This window comes from Gossypium hirsutum, chromosome A11 (genome assembly GCF_007990345.1).
Source record: "Gossypium hirsutum isolate 1008001.06 chromosome A11, Gossypium_hirsutum_v2.1, whole genome shotgun sequence".
NCBI lineage: Eukaryota > Viridiplantae > Streptophyta > Magnoliopsida > Malvales > Malvaceae > Gossypium > Gossypium hirsutum.
In genome coordinates this window covers 107,624,612-107,650,413 of record NC_053434.1, presented here as the reverse complement: position 1 = coordinate 107,650,413, position 25,802 = coordinate 107,624,612, and the positions used below count along the sequence as shown (strand labels likewise).

The window sequence follows — 25,802 nt, the reverse complement described above, 5'->3', positions numbered from 1 at the left end:
ACACTATGTTTTGAAATCTCGAAATAATTGTTTAAGTTTTGAAAACTCAAAATCACTTAGAAGGGTGCTTGACTATTCGAATTCAACGAGAAAAGTCGCAACCCGGTAAGTTAGGACACTACCTTTCTCGAAGTTTCCAAACATCAAGCATTGCCTTTTATATATTTTTTTTAAAAAAAACTTGGAATATTATTTTAAATGACGTTTTAGGATGACATATTAATGCATCATGAAGCATAGATGTACAAAATATTCTAACATTTCGATACAAACATAAATAATATCATTAAGACAAAACTAAATAACATGAACATACGTTTAATTGAAAAAAATCATACTAGGGTAAATATAAGATAATAAACAAATAAAAATATGAGTAAACTAAAAGAAAAACATAATACATGCAAAAATTATACAACAATATATATCATAAAATAGCATATAAAAGAAATAATTAAACATAGCATATAAAAAAATGAAACTATGCACAAATAAGATAAATGGCATACACTAAAAAAATGAATAAATAGAACATTTACAAATTATAAAAATATAATGCAATAGTTCAAAATACATGAAATGATAATATAATATATATACATGTATAGAAAATATATATTTGAAAATAAACTATATAAAAAGGTTAAATATTATAATATATAAAATACATAATCAAATGTATAAAAGATAGGAATAAATATACATATTTGAAAAATGAAGAAATTAAAATAAAAAAAGGGTTGAAAAACTAAGATAGATGAAGAATAAAATAAGAACAAACCACAGAGAGTAAGAACGCAAGAGGGAGAGAAATTTGAGTGAATGCTCTCAAGAATTCTTATTGCTTCCCAAAACTCAAGTGATTTACAATGAAGGGAGAGGCCTCTATTTATAGTTGAGCCTCCCCAAATCCAACGGTTCAGATCAATTACATCAACGGTTAAGATTAAAGGATATCTACAAATTAAATCTCCAAGATTACAAGATCATATCTTCAAGATTGCATATCATATGTAAGATTGCATATCATATCTAAGATTGTATCATATCTAATATCGCATATCATATTTAAGATTTCATATCCTTAAAGATTATATTTCCATATGAGTCAAGCTCATAGATGGACCTTCAATCTTTTCAAGTAATGGGCCATTTCGATTGGGCCAAATTATATGTTTGTAATTTTGTACTAGACTTGGACTTTGTTTTTTTTTTTGAACTCATTTCTGGGCCCGGGCAAAATTGAGTGTCTACATAAAGTATGGTACATGTTGCATAATTTGCAAATGAACTTACCTTGGTACAAAATGATAAAAACGAGCCTAATCATCGTAAACCTTATTTTTCCCCCGATCAAGACCCGAATCACATTTTTCTTAATCTATAATGCCAAATTTAACTTGTTCAATACACACATTGCTCATATTGACTCATAACACATACTTTGGTAAAATTACCTTTTACCCCTAACTTTTCACTTAACTTTAGTCCCTAGGCTCGTAAAATGAAATGAATGCATTTTGTTTGTTACCCAAGCCTAGACAAACCTACACCATGTTCATATCAGCCCAAACTTTCCTTTATTTCACATTTTACTACTCATTTTACACCTTTTACAAACAAGTCCTTTTTAGGTGTTTTCACTAAAAATCACTTAGTAAAAAATGTTTATCATACATAAAACTTTCATATTCCTCCATTAAACATCAAAATACAACCATGTCACACATGGGTCAAATTTCATACATGAACCTAGCTCAAAATATGGCTAGAAATAGGCAAATCGGTTGATGACAACTTCAAAAATGCAAAGAACATTAAAAACTGGACTAGGATGCACTTACTTTTGAGCTTGAAAAGTGAACAAACCCTAGCTATGGTGTCTCTTGGAATTTCGGCACACCCACATGCAGAAGATGAGCAAATTTTGCTTCATTTTTCCTTTTTTATTCTTTTATTTACCAAATGACCAAAATGTCCTTAAGGCTTTTCTTTCAAATTTTTCCTATTCATGCCCATTTTTGTCCAAAATTTTAGAACTTGGTCAATTTTCTATTTAAGGACCTCTAATTAATAATCCAATGCAATTTCATGCTTGAAGCTTCTAGAACACAAGTTTTACAAATTATTCAATTTAGTCCCTAAAGACAAATTATTCAATTTAGTCCCTAAAGTCAAATTACTGTTCTGACTAGACCCTAATTTGAGATGTTACATCTATTTTCTTTATTTCAACACTGTTTAGGGTATCACGATTCTCAGGCTTTGATATCGTGATACCTCTTCCTTTGGTGATGTTCTCATTCAAATTCGACCACCAACACGTTCCTACTACACTTAATCATTCGTTAGGGTCTCCAATGGCACAATTGGCCAATTTAGGTCTCAAAATGAGTAAAAATAAGCCTTCACACTTATTTAATTGCAAAAACTAAAATTAAGCTAAAGTACTAAAAAGACATTTGAATTGCTTAAAAACAAGCTAGGTAATTGACACGAGGAGCCTAATTTGACATATCAAATTACATCATATCATAGGTATTTGAAATTAGTGTATAGGTTACAAACATCAAGAGAATTCCTAAGTTGGTGTATAGCTTATAAAAATTAACTAAATCATTGATTATCACTATAGTTTGATTCCCCACTACCTAAGCTGATGTATATCTCATAAGTAGCCTCATAGTTGGTGTATATTTTAGTGAGCTAGGTACTAGTTCACTAAGGTTAATCAAACATCTTATTGCACTCTTTCCTAGTATTTTTATTAACCTATTTGTCATCTAGATTAACTATTAACAATAAATTAAATAATTAATTTAATCACAGTATAAACCCATGTTTAACCTATTCCAATTATTAATTCATCAACCGACAATTTCACAATCACTTGGAAAGATTAGTTCATTATGAAGTTCAAATTGATACAAAACATAAACGCGAACGTAACAGCAATGGAAAATATTAAACAAAAGAGTAAAGAAATCTCCTTCTTTTGAAGCAATGGTCTATTTAATAATTTGATCCAAGAGCTTATTAAAACCTACAAATGAAATCCCTAAACAACCACTCTTAAAAAGAAAAGAAAACTGAAAATCAAAAGTCTAAATAACCTTATGTCATAGCATACTTAACATAGCCTAAAAGGTGTTATTTATAAGTATTTACATGGCTTTTCAATGTTACTACTTGTACTTAGCACTAAAAGGACAAAAAAGGGTCGAAACAAGACAAAACCTCGTCAAATTGGCGTGTACGGTGAGAAAATGAGTCATAACCGCCCACATCTTGGTTCTCGTGGTGTCATTTCCTCAATTTCCTTTTACATTTCGCCTTCTATATAATCGTGATCCTTTGCTCCAAGCTCACTTTAACCTACGGAAAATCCATAAAACACTTTTTAAATTTAAGCTACCTAAAAACATATAAAATGTAATAAAAAAACTATGAAACATGCAAAGAATGCAAAATATATGCATAATGTGCAAATTACACTAAATCCTGCAAACAAATGTAATATCACTTAAAAGAAAAACCAAAATGAAGTAAAAAGAGGCATAAAATATAATTATAATAAGAACTTATCAATATCATGACTGAGGTGGGCTTGATACTCTAATAAAATCTTACCTTACTATTGTATCTCAATAAATAGGGCCAATCTAGAAAAAGAGTCCACCTTTGCATTTTTTGCTCTAAAGATTTGTTAGAGCGTGATTGCTTTGAATCTTCTAAACAAATCTATAACCAACTTTTAATACTAAGTCAAAGTAGATTCTTGTACCTCATACTCCCGTTAGAATTGCTTTGTGACGAGCCAAGAGTTTGCAAAAATCTGTTACTGTTTCATCCCAAGTTGCCAAGCTAGTGCTAATCTTGCTATAAAAGCCTCAAACTTTAATTTATTGTTTGAGGCATTAAACTTGAAACACAAACCATATTTTCATTTATTTCCTTCCGAGTCAATTAGCAATATTCTTGCACCTGAACCTGTAACAGCCCATATTTCAGAGAAATCGAAACAGTGGTTTTGGGACCACAAATCTGATCCGAAAATAAAGGTTATTTTTATTTTATTATATGATCCGTATTATGATATACATGTCTTATGAAAATTTTGATATGAAAATTTTATTGATTAAGTGTTTAATTCCGAGAAGGACTAAATCACATAAAATGCAAAAGTTGAATTCTAGTAGCTATAAAGATTAAATAGCTATGGAATTCAAAAATAGAGGTCCTTATATGGTAATTAGACCATTAAAGAAAAGCATGTAGATTTTTGGTGACTCATCCATGAAAAAATTAGAAAAGAGTAGAGACTAAATTGGAAATTAAAATAATTAATTAAAAAGATGATAAAAGATATCATCTTATTATTTTGTCACCTTAAACGCCAAAATTATATGAAAACCCTAAGAGAGGGAGAAGAAACTCTCAAGGCTTAATTGGGTAAGTTTTCATTTCCTGTTTTTAGTAATTTTGATATTTTTGAAACCGGGATAGCTTAATCTATCTATCTTGGGGATCAATTTAAAAAGTTATCAAAGTATAGGAAATGGATAATGGATGAATATGCTGAAAATTAGAGATTTATGGTAGAAAATGAAAGGTTGTTGATAGATAAACAACTTTTACAAAGTGATTTTTGATGAAAACATGATTTAGAGACTAAAATGTAAACTTGTGAAATTGATGAAAAATTCTGAATTTTTATAAATACATGTGCTGTAAATTTTGTAATGGGATTTTGGTTAGGCTTGGAATAGGGAGTAAATTGCACAAATTTCATTTTTCGAGCCTAGTGACGAAATTGCAATTTATGGAAAAGTTAGAGGCAAAATGGTAATTGTTCCTAGGATGTAAATTGAGTCCAAATGAGTATGAAATATGAGAAATTGATGATTAAAGCTATTTATATAGATACGTACAACTCACATTCGAGGTTAGATCAAAGAAAAGAAAAGGTTTCAGATTAGTAGATTTTATACACGAACAAGCGTCGAGGTAAGTTCGTGTAACTTAATCGAGCATATAATTATGTTAATTGAATGTTGTGTTTGTATGTAATGTGACTTATATTGAAATTTATTACTTGAATACTATAATGGAAAATTTAATACCTGCTTGAAATGGTGAAAAGGGTTAAGTCTCGATTGAATATTGAATTCCGATGAATATATGTGCTTTCCCGAAATGGATGAGGTCCTGTATTTGTTGCGGACGGGATTTATCTCAGACGGGTAATCCTATTGACCTCATTATAGAAAGGATTTAGTCCGAATGGGTAATCCTGATACAATACCTCTCGAGTATATGTTATGATTAGGGTTTAGCTTGGACTGGTAATCCTAATTGAGCCCTTTTGAGCATACGTTATATAAAGAATTTAGCCTGAGCTGGTAATCCTGTAATACGATATGTGGTTCAAGAGTGTGTTCCTTGATTTAGTGCCCTAATGGGTACCCTTGAATAAGAATTGACAGATTATTGAATCGTACGCCTCTAGTGTACTACTTGAGTATCCATCAGAAATTTTAATGATTCAACGGACACAACTCTTGACATGGTATGATAATTTTGAGATGAAATGATAATGACTTGAAAGAATATTGCATGATGAGCTCATCGATGTTTACTTGATTGATATGAAGATTTTGGTAACTAACATGTCTGATTGAATGCATGTATTTAGGCAATTTTGCTAGTGGATGGAAAAACATGATATTGTATGCTTAGATTTAATAAGTAGGATTGGTAAGTTTAGTTTCCGTTATACGAACTTACTAAGCATGTAGTGCTTACTCCATTTTATTTTCCCTATTTTATAATGCTCGGAAGCTCGCGAAGGTTGGAGATCATTTGAGCATCGTCACACTATCAACTAGTTATTTTGGGTATATATAGAAAAATCATTTTGGTATAGTGGCATGTATAGGACAACTTGACCATTAGTGGTTTGATAATGATGCTTGTAATCTAGCAATTGGAATGGCTAGTAATGGTTGTTTTGATATACTTGTAATGCCATGCTATGGTAGCTATATATATATATATTTATATGTTAAGTAGTTGATCAAATCATGTTTAACACATGGATTGAACTAAGGTAAGATTGTAACATGTATGAATGCAATGATATGCCATGTTGAATTATGGAAATTGCTTAATTTGGATGCTTGAAATGGTTGGAATGTGTTTGGTATGTTTTAGTGCAGGAAAATGGTAAATTTGGATGACAAATGAGGCTAGGAAATGGCTTTATTTTGTCCACACCGGTAGACACACGGGTGTGTGTCTAGACCGTGTGTCATACACACGGCCTAGTACATGGGCGTGTAGTTAGGTCATGTGTCCCCTGCACCTTAATTTTGAGAAACAGAATGCTCAAAATTCAAAATTGAGCACACGGGCAGAGACATGGGTGTGTGCCTCAACCATGTGTACTACACAGCCTAGAACACAGGCGTGTATCTTGGCCATGTGAAACCTACTCCTAATTTCGAATTGAATTAATTAACCACACGGCCTAGCACGTGAACATCTGGCATGGCCATGTGCACAAGTAAGAGAGGTACACGGGGTCAAACACGGCCTCTAGCACGGGCATGTACCAGGGTCACACGGGCGTGTCCCTTGAACCACAAGGGCGTGTGAGCCCTGCACCTTAAAAAATTTTTGAAATGTCCCTTAGAGCTCTCGATTAAGTTTCGACTTGATTCTAATGCTAGTATTGGGCATCGATGGTCCAATTAAGGGACGTTTTGAATGATCTCGATTAATGAATAGTAATTTACATAAATTATTTGTAAAATGTTCTGAAAGTTTTGATAATGCTCCAAAACCCTATTTTGACGACAGATACGGGTTAGGGGTGTCACAGAACCATTCTTTCTAGATGAACCATTAACATATAACATCTATTGTTCGTAAGGCCAGGGGCTCACCTTGCTCAATGTAACTATTGTGCATCTTGTTTTGAAATAGATGTACTTGGACCTTCTCTAAACATCAAAAATCAACCACAAAATCTGTAAGGATTTAAGCTTTAATATCCTTATTGGGCAAATTGTGAGGTCAAACTCACTTAGCTCAGTGATATACTTCACCATTCTTCCTATAAAATCTAATCTATTAAGCAATTCCTTATGAGGTTGATCAAATAAAATAGAAATTAGATGAAAATATGGTTATGCTTCCTCACTATTACCACAAAAAAAAGTTATCTTATCTTGTTTTTTGTAATTTAGCTCACCTTTTTGAAGAATCCAACTAATATAACAAACATTACTCTGGCTAGCTATCTCTTCTTTAACCAATTAATTGTTATTGTCTAATTTGATTTTATTAAGTAAAGCTATAAGTGATCTCCTAACAAGGGTAAGGCCAGGAATGAAGGAGAACATAAATAAATTTTCAACCTTCAAAAGACTTCTAGCAAGTCTTATTCCACTCAATTGAGCTTTCAAGGCTTTAAAGAATGCGAAGCACTTGTCCACCATTTTGGAAGCAAATCTATTAAGTGCAAGAATCTTTCTTGTTAATCTTCGAATATCGTTAATATTTCGGGGAGGATTCATATCCAATTTTGCCCGTATTTCCTCAAGATTTGCTTCAATGCCCTTGTTGGATACCATATATCATAAAAACTTTCTATCTTTTACACCGAAGGCACATTTGATGTGATTTAATCTCATGTTGTAGCCTTGGAGCACTTAAAAATCCTCTAGCAAATCTCGCACATGTTGTTCCATAAAAGAACTCTTTGCTAACATATCATTCAATGCCCTAATCTTGTCATTAAATACTTTATAAACTAGGCATTAGATTAGGGAGTAGGGATTTAGGATTAAAAGGTCTTAGATTTGAATTTATAGGTAAAAATAAAATTGTTAAAAGAGTTTTATTTCTCATATACCAAATACATGTACATATAGGATGTAAATGATTGAAAAATATCTCACCATAGAGAGTTTAAAAATGGGAGGAAAATTTTGGTAAGGGTGGGATTGAACAAACACAAATATAGAAGTATGATTTGAAAACAAAATGGGGGAATTGGGACCTGAAGGCTCACATGCAATTCTTCTAGTGTTGTCCAGTCAATTTCCAACTGCACCAAAATTAGGACATTTCATTTCTATTATTATTTCTATTATACAAGGTTCAGTCAAAATGACCTTCCATCTTATCATTTCTCTCCATCTATACAAATTTCTTGGGTGCCAATGCTATTGCCATGTCCTCTTTCCCTAAATCTATTTTTGGACTGTGGGTCACCATATCACTCACCCATCCATGCCCTTGCCTCACCCTTCCTTCCATTCCATAACTTACCCCCCCTTTTTCAAACACATTCCTTTTTGTTCTTTTTATTCCATCTTTCTATAAAACCAAATCAAAACTACGATGTTAGAAATGTTTAAACTTAATCACTTTAATCAAATAACTAACAATTTTATTTATTTATTTATTTTAGAAATGGATTTTTGTGCCATGAAATTTTATGTTAAAGAAAAAAAAAGGTATTTGTAAACATGTTCAATCGATATCACTAATACAAGGATTTCGTAAGTTATTGTACAATATTAATGTTGATTAAAAAAAAACATCTCACTTTCACTTACAAACTACACAAAATATTCTTACATTAATTATTAAATTGCATTTTGTTCTTTCTATTAAAAATGGGTAAATTAATTTTTGTATTTTAAATCAAAAAGTAAATTGGTATTTCTATTAAAAAATTCATCCATTACTACTATTGTGTAACTATTTGATTATTTTGACAACCAAATCAGTTTTTAACAATAAAAATGGATGAAACTTTTAACAAAAAGATTAGTTTGCTCTTTGACCTAACGTATAAAGATTAATTTATCTATTTTTTGAGTGGAAATGACAAAATACAATTTTATTTCTAGTATAGAGACCTCTATGATATTTTTACCTATTTTATCACAAATTTAATTTAACAATTTTATTTTGCATCAATGTATTACCGAGTTTGAACTAAATTTAATATATATATATATCATTTTAAGTTTTTTTCTTAATGAGTTTGGGTTTTTTTTTAATTTGGTTTAAAAATTATGTTTTTTTTATAATCAAAATATCATCCATGATCATTTTATTGTTCATGAAGATTAATTTTTTTTTTAGATTTTATGATTGTACCTAACAATATCGGGTCCAATGTTTGAATATGAGTTCTTTTCCTGAAAATACAATATGTCTTACTACTTGTTCCCAACCTTTATTGATTAAAAAACCATATGTTTTAGTCATGGAAATTTTTTCTATACAATTTTGTGGAATTTTTTAGACTTTACAAGCACGTATATTATAAAGTATAGTAAAAAAACTAAATATATAAATAAATGTGACACTTATCACATTTTTATGGACTTATGGCATCTAAAAAAACTTTATTGTATCAAAAAAATTACTCGAATATTAATTTGAAAAGATTAATTCAATTAATAAAAAAGTGAAATTAAATACAAAATATTCCATAAGAGGTTTTTTAACTAGAAGTAAACATAAATGAAAGAGGGGGAGTGGGGGCATAGCCGCATAGTGGAAAACAATGAAAGAAATAATGAAAGGTAATGGATGGTGTGAGGTTCAGCTCCCCTAACATCATGTACGGCTAGGGTTGTCTCGTTCATTTCTCTACTCCAAGTTTCAATCCTATCTTTTCTTTTCTTCCCCTTTTTTCCCCTATTTTTTAAGAATAACTATATAAAATCAATATTAGTTTGATATTTTATTTCACACATTTGCTTAATTTTTTTAATTCAAGATTTCATATAATTAAATTGCAGAACCCTTCATACCAAAATGAATAATATAATTTTAAAATTTTAAATACTAACTTACAAAAAAAAATTTCATAAATTTGAAATCCTAAATCACGCCCATTAGATTATATTACACTCACTAAATAGATAAAAAGAAAAAAAAATATAAGACTTTATTTAATAAAGTGTTAAAAAAATTCAATCAATATTTTTAACAACTTAATTTTAATACACACCTTTGATAACTCAAAATGAAAATTATTAGATAGATTTTTTTTTCTACAAAAATATGTAGAAAATGACCAGTGGATAACGACCTATCACTTGATGTTTTTTATTTTGTTTGATTGCCTTTAAGATTATATTATCCTTTTAGCAAATAATCTAATTATATTCAATATTTAATTTTCAATAAAATATCAAAACATATTTTATTATTTAAATTCAACACTTAATTGTTTAATTCTTATTTTTTTTAGCACTTAATTTTTTAATTTATCAAACATAATTTAAAATAATATAATTTAAAATAAAACGATAGCTTCTGAAAGAGTAATAAGTTTGATGAGGTAATTATTTTTTTTTTAAAAAAAATTATGTAGGTGAAAAGGATTATGTAAAATAAAATAAAATAATTAAAACGGAAATTTTTCAGAAAGAGTGGCAATTTTTAGTTGGGGATAAATATCAAAATATACATAAACTTTTTTTCAATATGCAATTTGAAATTTGAGCTTCAATTTAGTACAATTATACACATGAAATTTTGATTGTGGTTCAAATATATACATAAATCTTTAATTTTAATTCTATCATACATATTTAAAGAAATAAATATATCAATTTATTTTTATATTAGATACATATAATTATTTGCTCAGGCAATATATAAGTATAAAATGATGTTATATCAATACTTATGTTAATAATTTAAGAGAACTGAATCAAATTAAAATTTCATGTATAAAATTACACATTTAGCCAAAGTTCACATATAATTTTGAGATTTATCAATTCTTAGCTGGATATTTGTTCATTTTCAAAGTAAAAAATAATATTTTAAAACCATTACTTATTTATAAAGAGAATTTTAATCTTTTTCAAAGATAATTTAGGGTAAACTCCACCACATGTCACTGTAGAGTCGTTCATATTTTTGTCACTCTAATTTCTTTTATCAATTTAGTCACTCTAATTAAGATAACTGCTCAAATAAGTCATTGTCGTTAAAAATTTCATTAATCCACTAACAAATTGCTGACGTAGTATTTTTTTTACTTTTGACTAAAGCTAAGAACCTCTCTACAATTAACCCAAAAACATTTTTTTTTATTTACAACACAAGAGTAAAGCTTGTTAGTTTTCTCTTCTTCCTTCTTGTTTGTTTTCTTAAAAAAGTAACCGAAGAAAATGAGAATAGTTGTGACTTGTTTGTTTGACTTGTTCAAAACACCCCATGTTCGAGTTTCTTACTCAAACAACCTTATCACTCTTTTCTTTTTCTTTAATTGATTTTCTATTAATATTTTTATGAGATAACATTTTTATGATAAAACATGCAAAGGAGAAAATAAAAGAAAAACTCAAAATTTCCTTTAAAAAAACCTTAAAATCTTCTCTTGAGCACCCTCAAAATTATCCTTTCATTATTAACATTCATTACCCAGTAACAATAACGTAATTACCATGAAAATGAAAAAGACCAGAAATATTTATATCAGAAAAAAAAAATTGTTTGGGGAATCATTATTTTTCATCAAAAAAGTTGAAAACTAAACCAAATTCATTAATAAACCAAACACACACATAAAGAAACAAAACACAACTGGAAATTTAAGAATTAAGGGGGGAAATAAAGTTTTCTTTTAAAAAAAAAGGAAAAGAAAATTTTATCGCACTAAAATTAGATCTTGAAGAAATTGCGAAAGATATCTGAAAAGCGCGTAGTTGAATCCGAGGACAAATCAAATGTGTACAAATAAATACTATAAACATAATACTTTAAAACCTACAAGTAAAACAAACAAGTCAAAGCTATCATAATTTTTTCCTGTTACTTTTCCTAGGAAACAAACAACAAGGAAAAAGAGAAAACTTACAAGCTTTAAACAATTTGTTAGTTGGTTAACGGAATTTTTAATAACAATGTCTAATTCGAACAATTATCTTAATTAGAGCGACTAAATTGATAAAAAAAATTTAAAAACCAAAGTAGGGACGATACTTTTTTAAAATTACATGCAATATAGTTTACCTTATAATTTATAGATTTGATCGAGTTAAAACAAGTAAAAAGAATGTATTGGATAAAAGTATTTACAAGCCAGGTAGAATAGTAAATGATTAGTTTATTTAAAATATTGTATAAAAGTATTTATTGAGAATGCTTTATCCGACTATTCATTCATTATTATTTTTATTTAATTCTACATTATAATTATTTGGATATATATTTACATTACACTATACTTATAAACTGATTATATTCATAATAATATATATTTTTAAAATCTTACTCCAAAAATGAGTGCAGTCATTTAAAGTAATTAAAATTAATTTTTGTATTAAATAAATATACTTTTAATGATTGAATAAATAAAAAAAATATGATTCCAGTTCCATCTCAAATAAATAACAAAAAATAAAATTTTTTCAATAGATAATTGTACTCTCCTTCACGTTGAAAGGACATATTCTTCCCAAATCACATGGTGTTTTTTTATATGTTACTTCTTCTTCGATTTATTGGTGAAAAAAATAAACACTACTGTGCTTGTTGACCAAGTAACTCTTGTATTGTAGGTATGGCATCTAATTTCAGCTATTATAAATTATGGACACAAAATTTACACATATATATAAAACCCCCAAAAACATGATTTAAATATAACAAATATTGACCACTAAGGAAAAAAGAAAGGTTGGGTCATTAAGTAAATTGCAGTTGGTAGGTTTTAGAATAGAATAGGGTGTAAGATGAAAAGCCATTGGAAAGAGTGCCAGAAAAGAAAAGGTTTTTGCAGTCAAATTTTTATTTTATGCTAAGGCAGCAAACTCATGTTTTGTTGCTTTATCAATCACAGACATGGTGTCCTTCCTCACCTTCACTACCTTGTATCTTCTTCATTTTCATGTCTTTTTTTTTTTTCTTGGCGTATAAAAGGGACAAAAATCAATGGAAATTGATTCCATTAATTAATAATTGTGGTTTTTTTAGATAAAATAAATTATAAACTTTTAATCTAACTGATGCAATCCAATATTAAACGATTATTCTTTTTCCTTTAGACTTGTTTTATTTTCTTTCTTTTTTTTCAGAATCTGACCACTCACCATGTGACTGTCATGAATTGAAAGGGAAGTTTATATTATGAATTTTATGACCCACATTTTTTTGGCACCCCCAGGGACACACACTTCCAAGCCAATAGGATAAATTTAAGATTAAAAAAACTAATCTTATTATATTAATATAGGGATGTAATCTAACACATTTAAATTATATTTTAATATTTTTAAAAATTTATATTTTATCAATAATATTATTTACTGAGATTTAAATGGTATCTTTAATAAAATTTATAAATATAATTTTATTTTATAAAATATTATTAATATATATTTTTTGTTATAAAATAAAAGACTGAGAACAAAGAACAAAGATAACGGGAAAGCAAAGAGAGCATATTTTATCGGGAAAACTATCAAAAAAATCACAAATCATGTTATAATTGGGTCTCCAATACATTCAAAATATCTAATAATATAAGGATACTCGTAATTAATATATATTTCCAACTTTCTTTGAGGATTTATTCATTTTTGTGCATTGTGGTGAAGCCATTGGAACATATACGCACATACAAAAATTCAAAGATAAGAAATATTTAGCTCTTAACCAAAAATCAATTGTAATGTGGAGTATTTATAACTTATTGGTTTGATGCGTACACTACATAAATCAACATAATCAAATGTTGAAATAAGAAGTTTAGTTCTCATAAGTAATAGTTTAGACATTAATCAAAGGCGTTCAATTAACAATTTCTCTAAACTATTATGCACATAAATAACAAACTTTTACAAAAGTTTTTCAAAATCAATCAATAAAAGATTGAGATATAAACTCATCAATATTAGCAAGATGAATTGTCTTAATTGTATGATCAGAAATTAATTATTTAAACAACCAATCTTGCAAACAACAAGTTGCAAGTTGATAACACATATGTGATTATTTTGTAGATGCATCTACCAAAATCATATAATATCAAAACTATTTTGTAGGCGCAAGACGGGACCTAGCAGCCACCACCGCTACGTCCAGGTATATTAGTGCAGGGGTTTCCACCAGACGGTGGCACCGTACCCCTTTGAAGCACTTGAATTATAAGATTTTTACTGAAAACCGCAGCAAACAGTTGATCTTCAATATCAGGGAGAGGCCTTATGGCGGAAACATGTTGGTAGGGGAATAACAAAATAATGCTGAAAAGGAATGTAACAGTAACTTTAAGCGAAGCCATATTGGAAACACAAAAAGTTTCAAAGTGTTGATGATATGAAAAATGATGGGTTAAAAAATGTTATATACAAGAAATGAGAAATGGAAAATGGGAAATAGATGTGTGTTTTGACCGTTTAAAAAGCCGCGGTATAATGACTTTAGAATAAGGTGGAAGTCTAAGTGTGGGTTTGGATGGGCGATTGGGTGCGGTGCGGTGCGTTTGGCTTACTTTTTGTCTCACGCTACAGTATCGCTACAGTATCTAATCTCACCGCCACCGCTGTTTTTACACTAACCGCAGGTAAACGCACCGCCCATTCAAACTCACCCTAAATCAAATACACGGACCTTGAATGCCAAGCACTATACTCCATACATATATGTGACTTCAAATTTGAATCAGTCTATTTCATCTGACTTTTTTAAATTAATGCTTCTCTCTCAAGTAACTCGTGCTTTTTTATTTATGATTCAATTCTAAAGACTTGAATTTTGTTCTTTTTCTTATTATTTAAATCATATTTTGAGTTTACTTGATGCTTAGAAAGCCAATCTTTACTCATACACAAAAATTATTTTCCTATAAAGATTTTAATTGAAACAGTAAACTTGATTTATTAAATATTTTAATATTTTAATTTTAACTTTTATTATTTATATTTTTTTAAAAATTTTACATAAATTATTATATGATAAAATGTCCTTATATTAATGCTTGTTATTTAATAAAATGAATATGTTTTTAATAATTTTATAATTGAGTTTGAAATAGATAACATAAACTCAATCAACTTTTTAAATAATACACTTGTATGCATATGAAAAAATCATATGATTAGAATATAAGTACGCGTTTAAAAATAAAATACAATAAATAATGAAATGTAAAATTGGAAAGTAATAATAATAACATATATGCTAAATTTAAAAAATAGTTTAAATTGTGACACCGACTTAATCAATAACATTATTATTTGATCTTTGTAATTTTTAAATATTTTATTTAAAAATAATGTAAAAATATGAGAAAAAACAAAAATTGATATAATAATATTAATGAGATATTTCTATATTAGAATTACATATTAGACTATAGATTATGTTAAAAGCTCGAATAATAATAATAATAATAATAAAATGAAAGGACTTTCTTTTAATACCTGAAAAATGAGTACTGATTAATCAGATTAATTTAATTTAATTTTTTTATGAAACGATAGCCCTGGCCAGCAGGGAGCCAGTGACATGCGCAGTAACACTTTTTATTAGAATGTGACACCCTTTTTTGTTTTTTGTTTTTTTTTTAAATATTTGGATTTTTTTTTTAGCTTTTTGACTAGCAGAGATAATAAAAATAATTTCTCTAAAAACACCCATTAAAGGAACCACCATTGGAACTTGGAAGCATATATTCCAATTAGCAGTTTTCAGCTTTTGAACATGAGACATAAATTTGCATGTTACTTTTGCAGAAAATCATCTTTTTTTTTTTATTGCTTCAAAATGCAGTTCATAAATCAGTACAAACCAGTGTCTTGAACATGAAATAAATCTCCATTAACAAATAACAAGTTACTGCACTTCAACAAAAATATAGATGAATTCAAGTTATTAAACTCAAAAAGAGAGACAAGAAAAGAATAATCTTTACAGCAAAAAAAGGTTTCTGCGTTGTCCCTTTCACCTGTTCTTCCCATCAATTCTTCACTTGCATTGTTGGTACTTTCCAACTGAACCAATGCCAGTTTTGGACAGGTTGTAGTAGCTATGGTGTCTCAGTCCATTAGTAAATTAGCTAAAGTAGCTATGATGTCTCAGTCCATTAGTAAATTAGCTAAAGATCATGACAGGGTTGTTATTTGATCTCATTGTTTATGGTGTGAATTCCCAGCAGAAATTCTAGTAAGCCGTTACTCTTACTGATTTAAATAAGCTTCCCAACCATCCTTCCGTAGCTTCTCAGCTTTTGTCAAGACATAGTCCCTTGTGTCTTCTTGATACTGATTCATTCTAAGGATAAGTGCGACACAAAACACGAATCAAAATTAGAATTCACAACGTTTCAATTTCAAACGCATCCATCTTTTATTTATATAAAGAGAGATGGGAACTTACCTCGCCAATAGATCAGCATCACCAACTCCCAACATCCTTACTGCCAGCAATCCTGCGTTTGTAGCGTTGTTTACTGCAACCGTTGCAACAGGAACACCCCTTGGCATCTGCATCATTAAAATGAGTATAAACATCGAGCATTTGGGAATGCAATGTCATGTACAAGTTCAAGTCTTACCTGCACGATTGACAAGAGTGAATCGATTCCATCCAATGTAGAGGCACGGACAGGGACACCGATAACAGGTAAAGGTGTAAGTGAAGCTACCATACCTATAATTCAAAACAGGCCTCATCAGTGTCACTAACATAGCTAATGCATGTTGGAGAACGATGTTAAACAATAGTTTTATATATAACTAGCCTGGTAAGTGAGCTGCACCACCAGCCCCAGCAATGATAACCTGAATGCCTCGCTCCCGAGCAGAGGAGGCATAAGAGTACATCAGTTCAGGGGTCCGGTGTGCTGAGACTATCCGAACCTGCAAATAAATTAATCAATGGAGTCAAAGTGGATTTGTATCATTTGTAAACAAAAATTCTAAGCTAAAAAAAATATGCTACCTCAGTAGACACACCAAACGTATTTAAGATTCTAGCTGCATCCTTCATAACCGGAAGATCTGAATCCGAACCCATTACAATCCCAACACGTGGTGCAACTGCATTTAGCAACAAAAAGGATCCAAAATGTCAGTTATGTCCGCATAGTTCTAATTCAACCTTTAAATAAATTTACATTCAGTAAGTCTAACAAAAAACAAACTGAAAACGAAATTGAAGTTCAAGCATCAACTCTAGGTCAACTGACCTTCATTTGGATTTTCATAACCTTCTTCCCTCAGCATTGATTTCAGCCGTACTTCTAAAATACCAACAGAAGGGCCAACAAGAGTTATATGACCCATCTTCCTTTGCCTTCGCATTTCTGGTAAAAACATCATGACAGCCAATTAATAAGAACATGAGAGAAAAAAAATGAAAAAAAATATGACAGCGAGATGGATAACCCTGAGGAAACTTGAAGCAGACCTAACCTGGCTTATCATACCAATGAGCAGTAGCTCCTGGAATCTCTAGTGCCCTTGCTATAAGTTGATGAGCCACTCTGAAACCTGGCTCCCCCTGAAACCATACAATTTTTAGTGTAAATCAAATCTAACAAACTAATTCACTGCCCACAAGCACAAGGAAAACAGAAAATTTCGGTAAATCATACTCATGTATAAAGTTATTTTAGTTTATGATAAGAAACATAAAAGCAGAAAGGTGTGGAAGGTACGGAAAAGGAAGAGAAGGAACCTACTTCATCCTCACCCAGTAGATTGTACATGATAGCAGCTGGAGTTTTCATGGATGGATCACCGAGAGGAAGACCAACAACAGCCCGCAAATGCTGTTCAAACTGTGATGTATAGCAGGACTCAATAGTGTGATGACCACTATTATGAGGTCTTGGAGCTACTTCATTTAGTAGAATCTATTAGAAACAAAGAATAGGTCAGTCAAAGGCGGAATTGCTGAATTATTGCTGGCCATCTAGGAGTGGGATAAAAAACTCATAAAGATAGCAGATGTACACCTGACCATCCCTCGTCAAAAACAACTCCACTGCAAAGACACCAGCACCTTCTAATGAACTTATAGCTTTATATGCAACATCATTTGCAAGTTTTCTGATCCTCCATGGCACGTCAGCAGGTGCCTTAACAATGTGACATATGTTTTCCCTGTAAGAGCCCACAAATTTACAATCATAGTAGATTTAGAGAGCTCCTCACAAGTCGAATGTAAATATTATCACATAATTCTAATTTACAATAAACGGAATTCTAGTAAGGAACGTGAATGTCTTACTTGTGAATAGTTTCAACAAGTGGATAGCACAGGATAGAGTTATCTCTTCCTCTTGCCACGATGACAGCCAACTCCTAAAAGCAATGTCAGTACAATTCAGAAGTATGTCTATAAACAAATAGTAATTATCTGTATCATGATGAGGCAGTTCGGAAAATACCCCATCAATACAGTGAGCATGAAGTTATCAAGTATAAATAAATAAAGAGGAAATAAATGCATAGTAAAAAAGTCAACAGTACATTCTAGACATCCACCTTTATGAAAGGAGCCCATTTCTCAACATACAGGCCACGACCAAATCCACCAAGGACTGCAATAAAAATGAAAATTCTTTAAACTGGAAAAGTAAATGTTCAGTATCTAAGTTACAAAAATGGAGTTTATGAGAAATTTCAAAGTCAGGAAGAACAAGGAACTAGTCATAGGCAAAATTAGATACTAATAAAGAAAAGGAAAGAATACAAGACAACTTCTCCAGTCCCAAGTGACAATCACCATATGAACATCTACATCAAATTAGACATGTTCTTCTGTAAATATTGATACAGTCAACATTTATACAAATTTTAGATTTGGAATGATACCCACAACCAACATTTTAGTCTTTGACAAATATTTAGAGAAATCCTATGCCTTAAAAAATTAAGGTAAGTCATTATGAATTAAGAAAATGATGAAATGCTACAAAAATCTCCTTTCTAATATCATCTCCCTTACCATCTATGGCCAAAGAAAGCTCTCCTTCACTCTTTGCAACAACATTTCCTCGCCCATCATAAGCTGACCTCTTGCTCTTAATCATAAGAGGATAGCCATATAGTTCACCTGCTCTCTTGGTTTCTTCTAGATTATTAATCTATTTTTATCAATACAGAGAGACCAATATATCAATATAAGTTTTAATGAATTTCAATACAACAGAATAAGCCCCTATAAAATAAAAAACAGGAAGGCAACCTCCATAAACTCAGGAAGTGGAATGCCATGCCGAGAAAAATGAACTTTCTGGAGATATTTATCCTGTAAAATAGTAAATCCAGCTTGATAACTCGACATAAAAAGTACATTATGCTTAACATCCATTCACGTATCAACAGTAAAAGAAAACTGATGCAATTTATTACAGGCATTAGTACCGCTAGCAAGTAAACAAGCCTAGGGAATTTACTTGGATAATTCGAATGGTAGAAGCTTTAGGTTCACAATTAATTCCTTGTTGTTCAAGCTTCTCTAGAGTGGCAACATCCACATGTTCAATTTCAACTGTCAAAACTCCACATCTAGCTACCAAGAAACAGATAATGAACATAAATACTTCATTTAAAACAAATAAAAGAAATATGTTAAGTATCAAAATTGGACCTTTTAGCAAATTCTTCAACAGTAGCACTGTCATCAAAGCTCCCAACCATGTGATCATAAGCAAGGGCACTGGCTGGGCAATTCTCTGAAGGGTCCAAAACCATAACTTTAATGGCCATCTTGGAAGCCGCTTGGCATAACATACGACCCAATTGCCCTCCTCCTAATACACCAACTATCTTTTCGGATAGACCATGAACTGGAGAATCATCATCCTTCCTACAAAAAAGAAAAAAAAAACCATTTGAACGTAAATAATTCACGATAACAAAAAAAGACCCAAATTTTTTATTCTTTTGTTTTCGTTGGAAACATATAAAAGCAAGAAAAAGGGTAATAAATTAATTGCCAGAAGAATATAAAACCTGCGAGAGGAGTCGATCTCGTGAGAGTCATGTGAGGCGCGGCAAGCGAAGATGGGATTGTAGAGTTTCGAGGAAGAAGAAGAAGAGTGCCAGAGGCGATATCTACGGTTGCGGTTATCAGCAGCGATGTAGACGGAGAAGAAGCGGAGTGAGAGAGATGGTGGTGGTCGGGAAAGAAACTGAGATGGCTTGAAAGAAAAAAATGGTTCAGAGGTAGAGTTCGGAAACACAGCCATTGAGGTTAGTGGGAGCATAATGTTTTTTATTTTCTAATTTTCTGTCACTTCCCCAAGAAATTTTGATGAGAGACGCAGTGAGTTTTGGCTCCAAAGAAGAATAGCATTACCTAAGAAGTGTTACACAATTTGATCACAATTTCGAACCATTGCATACAACATAACATACCAAAAGAACTTCAACAACATTACAACATAAGCCTAAGACAAATTATAATTTAAGTTTCAGCTAACCTTGAGGTAGGCACAAATATGGTACTAAAGACAAAAATAACAACATAAATATCCCAGAAAAAAGCATAGAAAATAAATAAAAGTTCAAACAAACAAAGCAAGAAACAAAACTGTCTAAGTTAGAACCGAGAAGGACCAATCGGAATAAATAAAACGACTAAAATAGGCAAAATAAAGAATAACCAGAACGGGAAATATATAAAAATGTTTAGAAAAAAATAATTTATTCGAAAATAATAGCAATGAGAACTGATTTATGTTTGAAGTGCAAAAACTGAAAAATTCCCAACATAAAGAAATTATACTAGACATAAAAACAGCATTACATTTCTAAGATTTATGTTCAATGGGATCAAATTTTCTTACTTGACGTCAGAATCAATCAATAACATAAACGAGTAATCCCCAAAGCTAAACTAACCAACTCCAACTTAAATAATAACAAAAAAGAAAGGCATAATTCAAGACATATTCATCACAAACTGTAGTACCCAATAGAACAAATTTTGCATAGAACCCCCCCCCCAAAAAAAAAAAAGAGAACTTCTGGAAACACGTATCTTATATACATGAATTCAGAGTGATAAGAGTAGAAGAAAAGGAAAAGTAAAAGGTTGAAGTGACCTGGAGAAGAAGTTGGAAGAAACGGATGGTGGCTAGAGTCGATACTCAAAGGGTAATTTCGTCGTCAAAGAGCGAACAAAGGCTGTTAGGCACAGTCTGAAGTTGTTTCTATTTTTAAAACGAGAGAAGCCTCAAAATGAGCCTAACTCGAAGCAGAGATGGAGAGAGTAGCCTCGATCAGAAAGGCAGAGAAGAACCTTAAAACCTAAAACCCTTTGCCTGTGTTCTCCAAATTGTGCTTTGGACTTTGGGCTTTTAAGCAGACTGCACGCATCCTCATGAACTGTGGGCTACAAATCGAGCCATCTTTTAGTTATTGTGATCTAATATTTTTGGAAAAAGGACTTCTATGGTGCAATTATAGTAATTTATTCTTGTGAGCATTTAATGGAAGGCAATTACAATATCAATATTTTTCATCCATTATAGATTTAATAATTAATTTAGTTCTCTAAGTTTACACATTTTCTCATTTTAGTTTTGATTTAATAAATTTAGTTCACAATATTTACACACTTTATTAGTTTGGTCATCATTTAATAAATTTAGCTGGCAACATTTACACATTCTATCAATATTTACACTAAATATATAAATATTAAGTACTAAATTTATTATTATACTAATGATATTTAATGGCAAGCATTAACTTTGTGATTAATTATTTTAGTTGTTCACTTTCAAATATGACAAGGATTAAATTGCTTCAAATTTTGTTAGGGGTACTAATTTACTCAATATTAAAATTAAAACACGGGCTAAAATGCGTCCCTAGAGAGCAATTTTGCCACGTCAGCACATTTTGTGCTAACATGGCAAAATAACTCCCCCAAGGACGCAATTTGTATTTTTCGACCCTTTCTGGTAAATAATGAAAAAAATTGATCTATTTCTGCAAATAAAGTTAAAAATGGGCCTTATTGGTAAAATGATCAAATTTGATGCATAACGAAAATATAATTATATGAATATTATTACAAGATATAAAATTAAAATTAAACTAAAATAATCAGTCTTGCATAACTAAATTAATTTTTTATTAAATAATTAGAAAAAGAAGTGAAAATATAAAATGAAACCCAAAGGAAGGACAGGTTGGGAAGGGAAGGGAAGTGGCAGTGCCGTTCTTCTTTGAAGCCAAAACTCGCTGCTTTTCTCATCAAAATTTCTTGAGGAAGTGACAGAAAATTAGAAAATAATAAATATTAATGCTCCTACAAACCTCAATGGCTGTGTTTTCGAGCTCCACCTCTGAACCAGTTTTTTCTTTCAAGACATCTCAGTTTCTTTCCCGGCCACCACCATCTCTCTCACTCCGCTTCTTCTCCGTCTCCATCGCCACCGATAACTACAACCACAACCATCGATCTCGTGAGAGTCACGTGAGGCGCGGAAAGTGAAGATGGGATTGTCGAGTTTCAAAGAAGAAGAAGAGTGCCGGAGGCGATGGTTGCGGTTGCGGTTATCGGCGGCGATGGAGACGGAGAAGAACCGGAATGAGAGAGATGGTGGTGGCCGGGAAAGATACTGAGATGGCTTGAAAGAACAAACTGCTTCAGAAGTGGAGCTCGAAAACACAGCCATTGAGGTTTGTAGGAGTATTAATATCCCTAGATCACAGCAGATAAGAAAACACATCAGGTAAGAGCTTGGACCATAATATGTGCTTTGCATAAAATAAACATACGCATAAAATAGCTTCAACAGTGAGAATTTTATATGAGAATTTTGTACTTTAATAACAATGAAAAATTAAAACAAGTTACAATCAAAATATTTACATAAATCGCAAAAGAAAATTTAAAAAGAATATTCCATATTTCTTTAAGTTGAGTAAAAGCAACCTTTTTTTCCTACATAAACCATATTAATAAGGTTATGACATTTATGATATGAGATATATGGAATCCCAAAAATAAATATTACCATATTTTTTTCATTTAAATTTCATAATATTATATTATTTTATAAAAAAATAAATTGCTAGCTTTGTTTAATATTGTTTCAATAAAGAATAGGTAAATTGGCAGCAGTCCGATAAAGCTATTTGATTGCCCATTTTATGATTCTTCAAAACCATAAGCCTATCATTTTAAAGAGAGAAAAATCTAAAACATAAGTTTAGTAGATTGATTGAATTTAAAAGAAAAAAAAATTGGAAATTAGTTTTTCAAGATTTGGATTTAGAAATTTTGGAAATTAGTTTTTCAAGATTTGGATTTAGATTTTTAAAATAATGTAAATTGAGTAATATCTGTATGGGCATACATTTGTATTGTCAAAAGAAGATTTCACCATTTCACTTTGTGTAAATAAACAACAATCTAGGATATCATATTATTCTCCCATACCAATCCAAGTCTTATGCTTTAACCTCAACAACTATCAGAATAGCCCCCCTTTGAAATACCAATGTAAAAGCTGCTTTACACACAGCTGGAATTCTTTAATCCTCCAAATTCCAGTGGAGAAAGCTTAATGCTAAGGCGTGCACCTCATCATTTCATAGTGAACCCAACTCATTACACTACTCAAAAAGTCAAAACACCGATCATAAGCTATAATGCCGCAGTCAACAGATAAGGAAGTGGTAATATAAGATGATAGCAACCTCAAAACAAACCCCGACATTTGCCTCAACCTTACCAAGTCAATAAAACAGAAAGCCTGATACTACAGGTTGAAGTAAATAAGAAACCCACATATTCTCTCAACCAATCAGGAACCCAGAACAATGATACACAGCTTACAGAACTTAATTAAAGGAAAAAGCCATAATCAATTCAATTCTAAGAAAATTAAAAACACATCCCCACATCTCCACTGCCTCCGTTTTGGGTATAAACTACATATCTATGTTCCTAATATACACACCTCAACTCAGTTCAACATTTTCATTGTTTTAAAAAAAATTAATCTAAACCAACACTCAAACTTTAGTATAAATCAGAATGATTGTTATTGAACAAGAGTCATGTAAGGAAGGGTTTAGGGCTTCCTTATATATTTATTTTATTTTTAAATAAAATAGACTTAATGGAATAAGGTTAAATTGGATTTATGTTCATATTTGGCAGCAATGGAGATGTAATATCAGCAAGCCATTCTTTTGATTAATTCTTTTCCATATTATTTACATTTACAATCATGCCCGGTAAAGATTTAAATTTTATTTCCCACAAGCATGCTAAAATTCAAGAGAACACTAACCTTAATAAGCTTCCCAAAACAGTAGGTGCAACACCAAGCTTCAATCCACTAACTTCTCTTCACCTTTGATACTCCTTTCACCCTTGATCTCTTCTCTAGCTTCAAGCATATACCTAACATTTTCCATGATAAAAAGTTACTGTAAAACCAGCATTTATTAAAACCCAAAAGTTAAATCTAGCGATGCTAAATCTCGGAAAAGCGACGGCAGAGGCGTGAAATTCACCGATTGGTTGCGGCAGCGGAGAGCGACGGAGACGGCGACGCAGCAGAGGGGACAGTCGACGGCGATGCCGCAGGTGGTCGGGTCGGCGTCTTCAGCGGCAGATGGGTTGGGATTTTGATTTGGGGAAAATTTCGGGAATTGGGTAAATTTTGTTGTTGGGGGGGAGGGGGGGATAACAACTATCGGGTAACTAAAATATCAATTTAGTATTTTCAGAATATTTTTAACGTAAATCCAAAAAAAGTCTAAATTTATCAAAAATTCTAAAAATGAAAATTTTATATTTTTTCTTTGAAATTATAAAAATATTTTTAAATTATAATTATGTGCAAATTAATTATAAATTTTAAAAATTTCTTAAAATTCTAACAAGGTTTTTTTTTCTTTTGAAAAATGCTGGGTCCATGACTAATGACTTCACACGGCCATTTACTTCTTTTCACTAGGCGATAATTTTTAAATTTTTTTAAGAATTTGTTTTGGATTTATTAAAGAAATTTTAAAAGTAATTTTTTTTTTTTGTGAAATTTTAAAAGTATATATATTTTTGTTAAAAGTATATTTTAGTAATAGTTGAAAGCTTGTAAGTTGAGGTGCCATGCCATCAGCCCTTTATCAACAAATCGATAACATTAATAATTATTTTTGTAAATTTTTATAATTAGATGACTCAATTGAAAATTTATTGATAATTGATTGACTAACAGTGCAATTGAGGAATAACAAATTAATGATAGAAAGCTAACAAAGAGATAACTTAGATGATGAATTTCAAATAATTGAATAATCAAATTATAATTAACCCCATTATATAAACTTACTAGTAATTGTGAAAATATTTTTAATATAAATAAATTTAAATTGTAATTTCTATTTATAATATGTTATATTTGAATAAAGAAATTAAGATAAAACGTAATCTAAACAGTAGTCATAGTCTTATTTTATTCGAAAAATTGGTCGATGGTTTTTTTCCAATACTAACACTGGACTAATAGTAAAATAAATAAAAAGAATTATCAACTAATTGAACCGTACAATAATTTTCATGAGTTTCTCCCAAAAAAAAAAACAATTTACAAGAAATTACTTGTGTATACAAATTTGATGAAACTTTATTGTTTGATCTGTTTTCGTGGAGGCGCAAGACGGGTACCTAGCAGCCACAGCCGCTACGTCCAAATATATTAGTGCAATGGTTTCCACCAAACGGTGGCACCGTACCCCTTTGAAGCACTTAAATTATAAGATTTTTATTGA

The 25,802-nt window shown here is 30.7% G+C and overlaps 1 protein-coding gene across 2 annotated transcripts; it reads right to left on the bottom strand.

The window, feature by feature from the left end:
• Nucleotides 1-15,845: 15,845 nt before the first annotated feature.
• On the bottom strand, nt 15,846-24,742 carry LOC107889325 (phosphoribosylaminoimidazole carboxylase, chloroplastic). 2 transcript variants are annotated; one of them, XM_016813700.2, is made up of 19 exons: nt 24,543-24,733; nt 24,317-24,429; nt 21,107-21,396; nt 20,013-20,358; nt 19,648-19,866; nt 19,454-19,565; nt 19,243-19,305; nt 19,003-19,141; nt 18,540-18,595; nt 18,283-18,356; nt 18,008-18,155; nt 17,732-17,905; nt 17,463-17,550; nt 17,237-17,353; nt 16,990-17,087; nt 16,790-16,907; nt 16,604-16,698; nt 16,426-16,532; nt 15,846-16,320 (listed from the first exon to the last, which is right to left on the bottom strand). In XM_016813700.2, the coding sequence occupies exons 4-19, from the start codon at nt 20,264-20,266 to the stop codon at nt 16,227-16,229; spliced, it is 1,956 nt and encodes a 651-aa protein (XP_016669189.2). In that variant the 5' UTR covers nt 20,267-20,358; nt 21,107-21,396; nt 24,317-24,429; nt 24,543-24,733; the 3' UTR covers nt 15,846-16,226. The 2 variants fall into 2 exon arrangements, with proteins under 2 accessions (XP_016669189.2, XP_040937589.1); XM_041081655.1 differs by lacking the exon at nt 21,107-21,396 and having other exon boundaries at nt 24,543-24,742.
• Nucleotides 24,743-25,802: the final 1,060 nt, after the last annotated feature.

Excerpts from the sequence above, each read along its gene's own strand:
- LOC107889325 (XM_041081655.1), bottom strand. The coding sequence starts at position 20,266 with ATGCTCCCACTAACCTCAATGGCTGTGTTTCCGAACTCTACCTCTGAA. Across the intron at positions 17,906-18,007 it reads TTTTGACGAGGGATGGTCAG|ATTCTACTAAATGAAGTAGC; the intron begins GTGTACATCTGC and ends TGTTTCTAATAG. Across the intron at positions 17,354-17,462 it reads TCATTGGTATGATAAGCCAG|AAATGCGAAGGCAAAGGAAG; the intron begins GTTAGGTCTGCT and ends TGTTTTTACCAG.